Source organism: Semicossyphus pulcher, unplaced genomic scaffold (genome assembly GCF_022749685.1).
Source record: "Semicossyphus pulcher isolate SPU_LCO1_2020_fin unplaced genomic scaffold, fSemPul1.0.p SCAF_3, whole genome shotgun sequence".
Lineage (NCBI taxonomy): Eukaryota > Metazoa > Chordata > Actinopteri > Labriformes > Labridae > Semicossyphus > Semicossyphus pulcher.
The window spans coordinates 10236478-10249591 of NW_027211704.1; the positions used below are offsets into that span (position 1 = coordinate 10236478).

The window sequence follows — 13114 nt, forward strand, 5'->3', positions numbered from 1 at the left end:
CTGAGGCCATCGCTCCCTGCCAGAACAAGCTGGATTGCTCCCTCCAGGTGGGGAGGGTCAAGTGAAGGAGTTTAAGTATCTCTGGGTCGTGTTCACATTGATGGTAAAATAGATTGTGAGATTTACAGAGGGTTTGGTGCAGAATCAGCAGTAATGCGGGCGTTGTACCGGACCGTTTTGGTGAAGAGGGAGCTGAGCCTGAAGGCAAAGCTCTCGATTTACCAGTCAATCTGCGTGCCAACCCTCGCCTACAGTCATGAGCTTTGGGTAGTGACTGAAAGAATGAGGTTGCGGATACAAGCGGCCGAAATGAGTTTCCTCTGCAGGGTGTCTGGGCTCAGTCTTAGGCCATGTCTACAAAACCTTTTTTTTCTGCATTTTGACCTTTCGTCCACACACACAAACGCCGTTTTAGGTCACTGAAACGGATCTTTCGTAAAACTCCGGCCAGGGTGAAGACTTTTAGAAACTCTGTTTCCACGGGGACGTGTAGACGGCACACACTACAGGAGCAAAACTGTAAAATCTATGATTATATATCGTCATGCGCAGGGTCTCTCACATTTTCATCATCTGTTAAGATTTGAAAATGTGAATCTTCTAGTGTGGGCCAGGCATTAGTCGTCAAATCCCAATACTCTGTAGACCCCACAGCGTGTAATACAAACCTACAAGGCGACCTTTAGCAGGACTTTCCACCATCAGATCAGGGTTGAAGCAGACCATACTGAGCGGAGCAGGATTGGACGGCACAGTCGAGTTATGTAGCAGAATCAGATTAGATCAGTTGACCAAAGTTGTATTGTGTTGTTTTTTTTGGAAGACGTGTTAAACTGTAAATCTCCCAACCTTGCTATCCAACACATCTGTGTACTTATGAATTCATCCTGTGTTCTAAACAAAAACATTTCTTTCTTAAAGGAGAAAATCAAACTAGTAAATCACTCAGCGAGTTTCAAAAACTGGGAAGTTAGAAAAACAATTATTATTTCCTAAAACAGTTATTGGATGGCAGAAATCCATGAGTTTGATGAATGTGCAGCCTTTTCATGGCTGACTTCCTTATCAAATCATCAGGGTTATGGTGGCTACACAGGCCAGCTCTCTTTACTGTTCACTTTTTGCCTCCAACTTCCCCAACAAAACCCCCACAATGCCCCAAATCCATGACCCGAACAAACCTCCCTCTGATTGGATTGACTGAGATCCAATCAAATAAGGAATTCTTATGTGACCGGATTTAGGGTCTGCACATCCACAAAGCACGTGCGTACACACAACTGCAGGAGCACACGCGTTTTTAAACTCAGCAGCTCACACGTACGCACGCACGCTCGCTCAATCATGCAAGAATCCCCCTCACTCACACCCACTCGCGCTCGGTCTCTATCCGTGTGAGTGCATTGTGGGAAATCTGCCTTCTGGAGGAGGATATTACATCACGGCAGCAGCCAGCTTGCCCGGCCCCGCTCGCCAAAACTGAGTTACCGTGGTTACGGCAGTGGAAAATTAAAACAACCCTCGCAGGGTTCAGAGTATTATGGAAATTCAAAAGCTAAGTTCAAGTTGTGAATGAGAAGCAGGGAGGTGTGTGTGTGTGTGTGTGTGTGTCGGGGGGTGTTGTTATATTTGCAGACGGTCTCATTGCCAGGAAAGAAGGGAAGCACACAGACAGATGCATTCTGGGACTGAAGATTCCCAGAGTCCTTTCCTGTTTTGACTTTTTGCTGATAATAATAGACACATTACTGGAGCCGGAGCCTCGGAGGGTCATTCAAACTGCTCCTGCGCGACTTTAACCTCACCTAAAGCGCTAATGCTACGTCTACATCCACACTGCTGCCATCCCCGTTCAGACGACCAGCATTTTAGTGCTGCTCCTACATATTAACACATTTGAGCATACGTACACAGGGCATGGGCGTGTTGCTAAAACAAGCACAACTGACACAGGCCACAAGCGGGAGAGTTCTAGGTAGGGCTGATAATGCAGCTAGCAAAAATATCACATGTTAGGGGTGTGACAAATCAGGAAGGGGCAAGTAAGGACCCAATCAGCGAGCCCATGTAGGTGTCTCTCAGTTTCTGCCCGTCCACACTGAAACGCACTTTTGGAAAGGCCGCTGAACCATCTTTAATTTGAAAACTCTGGTATTATCTGTTTTAGGAGCCCTAAAATGCCTGCTCATAAATGGAGCAAAAGGAGGCCAGGACATCCCCCGTCTAAGCTTTTGAGCTTCTCCTTAAGCTAAGACTTACATGGTTCCCAGGTTAGTGTGCAATAGATCTTCCTTTGTTCTGAGTGCAATACACATGCTACAAAAAGTATGCTTATAAGAAGAAGATGAGCGCATTCTGGTAACCAAAGTCCAAAATGTTCTTTATTTAAGTGAGTAAGGAAATCCTGAATTTCCTTCGCCACTTTTTTGGCATGAAAAGGATAAAACTTAGTTGTAGCAATATGCTAAAAGTGACTTTGCAAAAACTATCTCAGCCGGTTTCACATGTACTTTTGGAGTGTTGACACTCACCCCATTGGCTCTGCTCATGGCCTGGTAGTAAATGATGTAGCTCTTTGCCGGAGACAGCGGAGGATTCCAGAAGCCGCCGTAGCTCTTGTTGTCCCCCACCGTGAAAGGCTGCACGACCGTGAGGCTGGACGGCGGCAGCTCGGCGGCGATGTAGTAAGAGGAGTCCAGGCTGGAGGCGTTTCGGAAGCTGACGGGAGCGGAGAAACACTCGGGAGCTTCGGACGCAGCGCGGCGGGTCTTCGACTTGCGCTCCTCCTTCACAACAAGCTGGTAGGAGCTGGAAAGACAAATAAAGCGACATTAATTGGGGCTGTTTAAAAACCCTGCTGGTGTGAAGCTTTCTACCAAATGGATGGAGTCCAGCTTGGACTGGAAAGAGCTCAGTTTAATTTTGCTTTCTTCGTTTTGGTTTGGGAGGATAATTACTCAAATTATTTTGTTTTTTGCTTGTTACAGTTTTGATTTCATCTAAACTGGATTATGCAAACAACAACTTCCAACAAGTTCTGTTTTCATCAGATTAAATTTAGAATAATTCAACTAAATCTGTGATTTGTTTCAGACGATTACACTTACCTCATTATTCAATCACTGCGGACCACCTGCTATTAAAAACTTTAATTTCCAGAGTGCTTCATATCCATTTAACCAATTAAAGCATTAGCAGAAGAGCGCTAAAAGAATTCTCTGAAAATTGCCGACTATCCTTTAAAAGGAAAGGAATTCATTCCAAGGGTCACTTTTTTCTCCTCTCTGGATGCAAACTTCAGGGAACGTTCTGACCCAGAAGCTGGCAGACCGTTTCCTGTGCTGACTCAGGAGCAAAGTATGAATTAAAGTGAGAAATAAATGTGTGTGTGCATCTGTGAATGTGTGTTTGAAGAGGTATGAGGGTTAGATCTCTGTGTTCTAACCGGTGTGTATACTTAATCCTACCTTGTCTTAGTTTGTGTGTGTGCTTCCATTTGTCTCTCTGAGAGGCTCTATGAATGGCTGAGGGCTCCTTTAGCGGTCAGGACAAACGCAGCGGCCCGCCGCAATTACCTCCATCCTCCACGCCAAGAACTCACTTCACAATTATCCGCAATTAGGGAAATGTATGTTTCTGTGAAGGGGGCCGCGGCCAATTATCCCCGCTCCCGTTTGGCAGCTTTCATAAAAGATAATTGCTGATGACCAAAGATGAGTCTTTCTCTCTATGTGTCTCTTTTTCTTTTTTTGTTTCTGTCTTTCTCTGGAAATATCCATTTCAAACTAACGGTCGGAGTCTGCACAAGAAAGGAAGCAGAGGCCGAGTTCAAGGGGTGAACAGGGAATCGTGTGTGTGTCTGTGTGTTTGGACTTAACAGGTTACCCGATGAGTGCTCCCCGGCGTGTCTCCTTCAGCTCAAGTGTTGCTGAACTTCTCTCGTTTTGTAAGGAAGGTTTGGAGTTTTGGACATTGAGGCATCTCTTTAAGTTTCTTGAGGACATTTGGAAAGAGAGGATGTTTTTTGGGGGGGAAATTAGAGCATCTGTAGATTTGTACTTTGTCAGAGGGCGGTTTGACAGCTTGAACTTCCCTTTAGGGTATAAAGTAAGACTGCATGGGCCCCATTAATGCAATATGTGGTTAGAAATATGAGCATCTTGACTGATACAAATTAATATCATCAATTAATTATAATTATGTATTGATTTGCACCAAAACAAGTCATTCCCGTATGTGTAAACCTACTTGACAAAAACAGATTTTGCTTGAGTGTGGACGTGCGCACTTTTCGAGAGTAAACACGTGTTTGCGACCACATTAGCTGCCTCTTTCAGCGTGTGTTCCTGCATGCACATGTGTATGCATGTATGTAAATGTTGAGTGCTTGAACAGCTGCTCCTCTCAGCACAGCCATTTCGGTAAACATCCTCATCTAAGCTCCCAAACTTGAGATGCTCTGATCTCCTCGGAGTGACTAAAAACCCAAACAGCACAAGTCCTGTAAAAACATTATCAGCACATTAACCAACAGATGCTTTTTATTCCTTTTTTTCTCCCTGCCACCCCACGTACATCTGCTGGTGCTTAAAACATGCAAGACTTGTATAACACACACAGAATAAGCACACAGAGGGGCTTATCTCGTTTGATAAACACATAATGTTTTAGTGATTGCAGAGCAGACTAATTCATAGAGATATATTTGCCACATGTGGGTGACAAATGGCGAGACACGGTATTGGATTTACAGAAATTAACGCTAAAGCACTGACCCACGCTCACATTTCACAAATCCATTTCCCAGAGTCCAAATTGAAGTGATATATATTCTCCACGCACGCTTGTCGAGGCTGTATTTCCCTAAAGGCAACCGCAGAATAATGTTCTCCCCTACACCAATTAAATGGATGAGATCACATGTTCAAAGGGAACTTTTAATTAAAAAACGCGCCGGCTGAAAAAATGAGAAAAGGATGAAGAATAAATTAGCTGTGTCCATTTGAAAATAAAGGCAGTGAGCGCAGCGGGCTGAGGACGGGACGAAACTTGAGTGTGTTTATAACATTTCTACCCTCATTTTTAACCTTATTCTTTATGTGTCAAATGAGTTATAGGTGCAAAAAGTTTTGGAATGTCTCCAGTCAATGCGTGCAGCCTGCAGCAGTGAAGCAGGCTGTAATGGCTGCAACATAATCCTTGATGAATCAATGTGCGTCCGCTAAAAGTTCTTGTTGTTTCCACTGACAGGCTCAGATTGTTCTTCTAAGTGTCTGACAACATTACAGAAAGGATCCCAACAGAGATAGACCTTTTTGTTACAGAGGAAGATGATTGTTTTAACCACAAACAGACTATACATCGCTCTCTTCAAACACACCAGACTCTATTCACAAAAACAGTAATTTTGTCAGTGGGGCTGCCGATCCTCTGGCGGCTCAATCGGTTAGTTTGTTTATGTAATTTTGTTGAGTTGGATCTGAGTTAACCCCTTCAAACACAAAAGTAACACAACAATAGAAGCAGACTTACTAATTAAGGCATAAGTAGACCAGCAACTCTCGTCTTCTGTGAGGTAAAATTACAGGTTTTGTGAATGGAGTCTGGTGCCTCTGAAGAGAGCGATGTTTAAAGGTCTATCTCTGTAGGGATCCTTTCTGTAATGTTGTCAGACGCATCACATCTGTCTGAAAAATCCCAAAACTTTTTGCACCTATTAGTAATTTAGACCTGCTTGGAGCTGCATCTCCATAAGTCAGCAGCTAAAAAGCTACAAGTGACTAATGTAGAAACGGTTCAATTCTGAATTCATACAAATGAGTTCCCTTTCTCTGAGTTCCTTTGCATACAAATTGGACTTACATGTGTGAGTGACTTTAATGGTTTTAAAGAGACCCTTAAGGAAGAAGCGAGAGGATGTGGAAGTGGATGAAAAAGGAGAGTGAAGAACGAGGCGGTGAAGGGGGAAACATTTTAAGGGAGAAAAGTGAAGGAGATGTTGGATAGAAATTACCTGATAGGTGCTCCACGTGACTGGGCGGGCTTCAGCAGGATGGTGATGGTGGTCTCCGTCTCGTTCAGCGGCGCCTCAGACTCGTACTCGGGCATCATGGGGGCTTATGGGGGGAAAAAAACAGGAAACAGAGTTATATAAACCAGGCACTCTGAGGAAGGATTGTTTTATTGAGTCACATGCCCATCCGGCTCCTTCCTCCGCCATGTTCCTCATCTAAACAAGTACTCCTCAATATCGTCAGGGGTTTCAATGTGGAAAATGGGGATATTGTCAAAGGGCCATTTCCAAAATTCATATGCTAATTCTCATTATACAACATGTAACATCTTTAAGTATCCTTCTTCAACAGTTCGTATGATATATTTTAGAAAGTTTGGCGGTGATTCTACGAATATAAAAGGCATTCTCACCCCAGGTCATAGTATCGTAGCGTCTTTGTAGCGTCTTTTTTCAAGGTAGCATTAGTGTATATTTTACGGTCAGTTTTCTTCTGTTCTAACAAATATTTCACGGTCTACTCTATTTGATTTCGGCCCACATATCACTTGTTTAGGTTTAGAAACCGAAGCATGAGGTCGTATAACTTTACTTTACGTCTCAGACTGGGAGTTGAACTCTTACCTCGACACCAAGTGGACGTAATCGCTCTTTATTTTGTCTACAATTTGCCGTTGATGGCTTTATGTTGGAGTTTCTTAAAAGTCTCAGATGCTAAAGGTCTTTGTATGAGACGCGACAAAGTGTAGCTATTATAAAAACTCTAGTTGGAATAAGAACAGCCAGACAGTTTACACATTTTAGGCTGATTTACTTGGAAATATGACTTTAACTCAAAGACAAACACTGTATCTTGTTCTTTTTAATGATTGTAACATAAAGGAGGAACTACTTCCCATCTCCATGCCAAAGAAAAATATATAATGTAAGTCTTTAGAGACAAATTAAATCAACACTGTTCTGTCTCTTTTGGTTACATTGTGTTGTCATCATTGTATCACATCCTGACAGCAGTGATCTTATCTGCTGAAAGGCTTCACATACCTTCCATTACAGTCAGGTATTAATTTTGCACCTGTCATGCCCTCATATCGGAGGTGCAGCATCAGTGTCAATCTGTGTAAAACATCAACACTTCCTCCCCTGATTAGTTTGGCATTTAGTTATTACCACACGTCCAGCCCCTCCTCCTTTGTCCATCCATCTCTATCTGTCTGCAGCATTTCATTTAAATCCCTCCGTCCTCTGCTCCCTGGACGAGGTAATGAAGATTGGGGTTGGCGTGACATTTGGAGGGAGACGTCTCTGTTATGTGTGGAAGTGCAGTCTTTTTTCTGTCGGAGCAACATGTTGCTAAGATTTAAAAGGCCGATGGAGGGACGGAGGCTGAGAGGAAAAGGTCGTGCTAAAAATCACTGTAGGTGTTGACAGACAGGACGCTGTGATAACACGCTGATGACACATTCAGACTGAAGTGTTCTGTCGCTTAATCAGCACTTAACTATGTCGGGACTCAGAATTTCAATGTGCAGGCCGTTGTATTGATACAATACGGCTCAGGTATTGGTTTTATTCACATCCTGGAACTTTGGCAACCAGAAATAACGTATATTTTGTCTTAAATAAACTTCTGTTGTAAGTCAAAATCAATTCTTGTTGCATGTCCAAACTCATAACCTTGTATATGTTTCTGATCAAGCTTAGTTATGTTAGTCTGTGCTAAAGTTGTTTGTTTATTATCGCTAACCTGACAGCTTTATTTTGAAAGTCTGACCAGGTGTTGCTTATTGGTTTTCTCTGAGTCCTTCGCTTTCTTTCGACAGTCTCCCTCGGTGTTCCTCGTGGTCAACAAGTGTGTTGACCAAAAAGATGTTTATTAGGAGAAACGTCAACTTTGTTTCTCCCCACTTGTTCCTCCCTGGAAATCTTTTGGGCCTTTAAAGTGTTTGCTCTTGTCCTCCATATTTAGGGATGGACATTTCAAGCAAAAGTAGCATTCGGTATTTACTGAGAACTGTTCGACCACTACTCGAAGACCAGTTCTGAATCTCACATGGCGCAAATGCTTTCTTCTTCTTTTGTTGTTTAATGGCGGTTTGCAAACAGCTTTCAGATGCGCTACGTCTGTCCAATGGTAGTAACGCATAACGACCAGGTGAGATATTAGTCACATGAACTTTGATAAGATTTTTTATAAATTAATGACTTTTCGAAGATTTGGAAATGATGACCCATATCTAATTGTTATCGCTAATTTGACAGCTTTTATTTTGAAAACGTCACCTGATGTTGGGAACTTAACTGCGGAGCCCTGCACATGCTAACTTGATCCTTAAGGGGTACCTAGATTGTCATATTTGGTAGTGTAGGAACTGACCAAGCAGCTGCACGTGAAAAGTTAGGAGTGAGAACGTGTTGCCACGATCACGTTAATGATGGAACAACAGTGCAGCAGTCGTTCAGTGTCCCCTCAATTTAAAGTCGAAGCTATAAGAACTTCTGCACTTTCTGTTCAGAGCTACAGTTACCGTCTCCACAGCTGAAGGTCACAACCTCAGTAATGGAGAAACAGAAATAACAACATCCTGTGGAAAGACAATCGAGCAGTTTGGGAAGTGATTATTGGAGAGGAGAGAAAAGGTGGAGGACAGAAAGTGATTGAGACGTTGAGAGAGGAACGGGACACAGCAGAGGGACAGAACGGGTGAGGCGGAGATATAAAGGACAAAGTGGCATTTAAAGAGAGGAGAAGTGATGGAGTTTTATTTAGCATCAGTCAGTGTCATTTAGACAACAAAGAACACCCCTCACAAGATGGAATAAAAAGATGCATTAACATATGAGGACATTTTACCGTTCTGCATAAAAATGTTTTCTCTTTTTTTTTGTGCCGTCTGACATTTTCTACGAAGAGAGGCGGCTGACATATACAGAGGGTTCCAAAGGGAGGCGAAACATTCACTCAGACAGACACAGACGCAAACAAACACTGACTGGAGCATCCACAGAAGTCTTTAATGTCTCCGTCTTTACCTGCTGTTGATTTAATAATAGGAATGGATGTCCCGCAATGTGTAATAAAAGAGAAAATACCAAACAAATGTCACCGGATGACGGGTAGTTCTTACCGGCTATCTTGGTGCTGATGCGGGTGGTGACGGGCGGGCCGAAGCCCTTGTTGGTGGAGGCTTTGAGGGTGAAGAAGTAGGTGGTCCCCGGGTAGAGACCCACAAACAGGTGCAGGGTCTCATTCCTCAGCTTGAACACCCGTCCTCTCTGGGTGGTCAGGTCAGCGCTGGGGTCCAGCGAGCTCAGGGCCTTGTAGGTAATCTGGAGGCAGACAGGAGACACGTGTTAGCTTTGGATGTCATCTAGTTAAGTTTGGATCGGTTAATCTCGGCTAAGGTTAGCTTAGCATTCTCTTAGCATTTGTATATTTGTGGGTATTGAATTCCAGCCGCCTGCAGGTCTGTTTTCATGTAATTAAGACAGAAGAAAGTCTTAATATTTTCTGCATATTTAAATAAATGTACCAATCTATTTCTTTCACTCAGTCCAAAACAGACAACAAGCATCAGAGCTCGACCCCCCAGCCGCCTCGCCTCCACTGACACATCACAACAGATCCGACAAACGGACCTTCTTTTATCAAATTGTCTTTTAAACTTCAGACAAATCAATGTTGGAGTGGAAGTGATGTGGGCTCCTTCCTTCAGGTCGGTTTCTCAGCGTGATCTCCGCTCGACAAATTGAGCAAATTGACCCGTGGCCACTAAACGAGCCGAGTCACTTCAATAGTTCTTCTGTTAAAAGAACTGTCAATGGCTGTCGTAATGTTGCTACGGGCAAGTTTCCACACTGCGCTGCTGCTGTCAATGACTGCACACACACACACACACACACACACGCACACACACATGGGAGGACAGCTGTCATTGTGAATGACAGTCAGTACAAAAGAATATTGACTGGTGGGAAAAAACACGTTAATAGCAATTCAACCCCAAACACATTTCTGCACTTCGTCGGGAATGTGTGTCGGGGTCTCTGAGTGCATTTCAGTTTGTCTTTCAGCCTCAAAGCCAGAAAAAAAAAGACAGAACATGTTAAGTGTGGACGTAGAGAACGAGGGAGGGAGGGAGGGAGAGACGGAAACAAAAACAGACAACATGAATGAACCAGCAGGCGCCCGATGGAGCAGAAACCACCGACGCAATTTGTTTCTGCATCTTCCAGACGTACAGCCGCTAGATTGGTTCGTGTTTCCTGTGATTTTGTCCTCTGGGTTTGATTTCTGACCCAGAAATAACACATAAGATAACACGTAAGAGCTGTTGAGCTGGCTGCCAACACACTAGTGTCTTTGCTTAGGCTTCAGAAAATATCTAATAACCGAATCTTACTTCTTAGGCCCCGTCAAATTCAATGTTCAGGCTATAACAGACTTGGAGCCGAGTGCACCAGCTGGGCGTACGCCTGGGCGTAACCTTACGTCCGACTTAGAGCTGAAAGTTACGACGGACTTTAAATAACGTCCTGTGCACCAGCAAGACTTAAGCCCTGTTTGTGTTGCACCCGGGTGTATGTTTTACGCCTAGGATGGAGCAGGTGTAAGTTTAGAGAGTCAGACTCAAATCCACGGTAAAACAAACGGTAACAGTCACAAAACCTAAAAGAAAAAGTAATCCGTGATCGGACAGGAAGTTGATCGAAAGGTTTCGTTTTCGTTCCTGTCTGAATTAATCAAAGAGCTCCCCCCTCAGCTGCAGCATGTGTCGGACAGGAACGGGGCGTCCATGTGGACACCCATCATAAGACCGGTGCATTTTTAAGTTACATGGACTTTTAGAACAGTTCTCCGAGGGCACCAAATAACATTTTACCAGCACATTTTTCCAGGACCAGGTTGTAAAGTAGGCCTTTTACCAAGCTCAGTGCAAACACTCTGAACTCTTCTGAGGAAGAAAAAGTACAAGATGGACGTGTTCTTTCCTGGAGAACGTGTAGAAACAAGCTGATTTGCTCTACAGGAGCCGAGCGCACCAGCTGGGTGTAAAAACGAATAGGTCTTATCGCTTACGTTCGACTTAGCTACAACCGACTTCTTGGTTGGAATTTACACCGAGCGTTCCAAGCCAAACTGACACACTTCTTTTCCTCTTTCTGCACGACTGAAGCTGCAAAGGAGCGAAGGAGGGAAAGAAAACAAGAGAGCCAAACAGGAAGAGAGTGATGCATATGGATGTTTGGATAACATGGCTGCCTTGGAGGCTGGAGGTGACGTGTGTGCATGTGTGTGCGCGTGTGTGTGTGTGTAAGAGGGTGAAGCAGTGGTCGGCTCGTGGACGCCGGCCGGCACTCGTCGCTCCATTAGCGGATTCAAATCAAACGCGCTGACAGCTGTTTGCCACACTTTGACTTCAGGCCTGCAGGCTGGAGTGATGTGTGAATGTGTCACTGTGTGATGTGTGTGTGTGTGTCTGCATGTGAGAAAGAGAGAGAGAGAGAGGAGATGGAGACAGAGATGAAACACAAGGTTGAGGCTGAAAAGAAAAGACAAACTAAATAAAAACTTGATGGATTTTTGAGCTCTAAATATCTGCAGGGATGGTCGTGGGCTGTAAACTTGAATTCCTTGTTTGGCTGGTGATACTACAGAGGGTAGACAAGAGATGTCTGCACTCTCTGCGGTAAAATGTTAAAGTAGATTTCCACTGTACTTTCAGACACTCATAAGCCTGTTGCTTTCAGGTACACACCCTGCAGTTGGTCTGGATTACAGGTACATTCTCACTTCTAATGCTTCACACTGCTAGCTGCCATTCAAATGGTGCCCAAATCTTTATGGTGAACATGTGGGACCCGAGTTTAACTATTATTACATCTATTTCAAGTACCATTAGGGTCTGTTTCTAGGTACCTATAGCATCTATTTGGAGGTGCAATCTATCTATCAACCTTGGTGACTGCTCAACTGCTCATTTAAATGTACCCTCTACCACCTGTCTCCTATGAATCTGGATCAGCAGTGTCCGAGGCGGTCGTTTAGAAAGACTGTAAAGGCCAGTTCAGATCAATGATTCGCAACGTGACAAAACGGTTTTAGAACGTCGCAGAGAAAATTGCAGCGGTGCGATCTGGTTAGTTACAGAGCGCCTGAAGCCGTAGCCCGGAGTTGCAAATGTTAAATCTCCAAATGCGATTTTAGAACAGAATGACGGAGCTATTTCACTCCATCCAATCAGGAAACAGCATAAATTGGGGTAGGCGCCCTGTCTCTGGCGGTGCAATAGCCAAAGACGGCTCCTCTCTTTTCTAACTCTCCGCGTCTTCGCCGTTTATTAATGTTGCAACTAACATTACGAGCATGTCACTTGCATCCATTCTTTTTATAACAATACAGAAATCCAACTAGTTAATTGATGTAATTTAGGCCGAAAACTAATGTTATAGTATTAACGCAGAAGTAGTGGGGTATGTCAGTGCGTCGTCGGCCATAACAGGAGGCAGGAGGTCAGTCGAGGTGTAACTTGAACGGCTGAATGCTCCCACAGTGCTAAAGTCTAACTTCTGTTATAAAGTTCACACGAGGCTCATACTGTCCCCAGCCGGGGGGTTTGAATGTCACTGCTCTCATCTGACCACAATAAACCCAACTCTGCGCGTTCATCCTCCAGAGGTTAAATAAGTCCTACAAACACCAACGCGCAGATTTACGTTATTTTTCTTTTGCGCACTGAGAAAGTAAAACAATGATGAGTAATCTTCCAGACTCTTCTCTCCCCTGGTTCAGCGCAGGCAGACGACTAAACGGCCCACAGAATAAGAAGCTTGGGACTGAACCTTTAGCAGACAGAAGACGTCGGTCTGAACTGCAGCAGAAAGTCCTCGACAGAGCCGCAGACGTCTCCCAGGCCTGAGAGCTGGCCCGGCTGTCTGAATAAAACATGTTAAATCAATAGCTATTTATACAGACTGGGACTGAGGGGCTGGAACAATAAAATATCATCTATTTCATCTACGCTGCAGTTTTAGTTTGCACATCGATAGCTGTTATTTTATAAGTCATGAACGGCTCCCTGTGTTTTTATGGCCTCTTCT

The 13114-nt window shown here is 44.0% G+C and overlaps 1 protein-coding gene across 1 annotated transcript in view; it reads right to left on the bottom strand.

Moving 5' to 3' along the window:
• Positions 1 to 13114, bottom strand: part of ptprt (protein tyrosine phosphatase receptor type T) — a 331706-nt gene that overhangs the window by 143601 nt on the left and 174991 nt on the right. Inside the window, exons 12-14 of the mRNA XM_069679080.1 lie at positions 9142 to 9343; positions 6014 to 6116; positions 2532 to 2808 (exon numbers count right to left, since the gene is read on the bottom strand). Of these exons, the coding sequence (XP_069535181.1) occupies positions 2532 to 2808; positions 6014 to 6116; positions 9142 to 9343 (582 nt within the window). The remainder of the gene's footprint in view (positions 1 to 2531; positions 2809 to 6013; positions 6117 to 9141; positions 9344 to 13114) is intronic.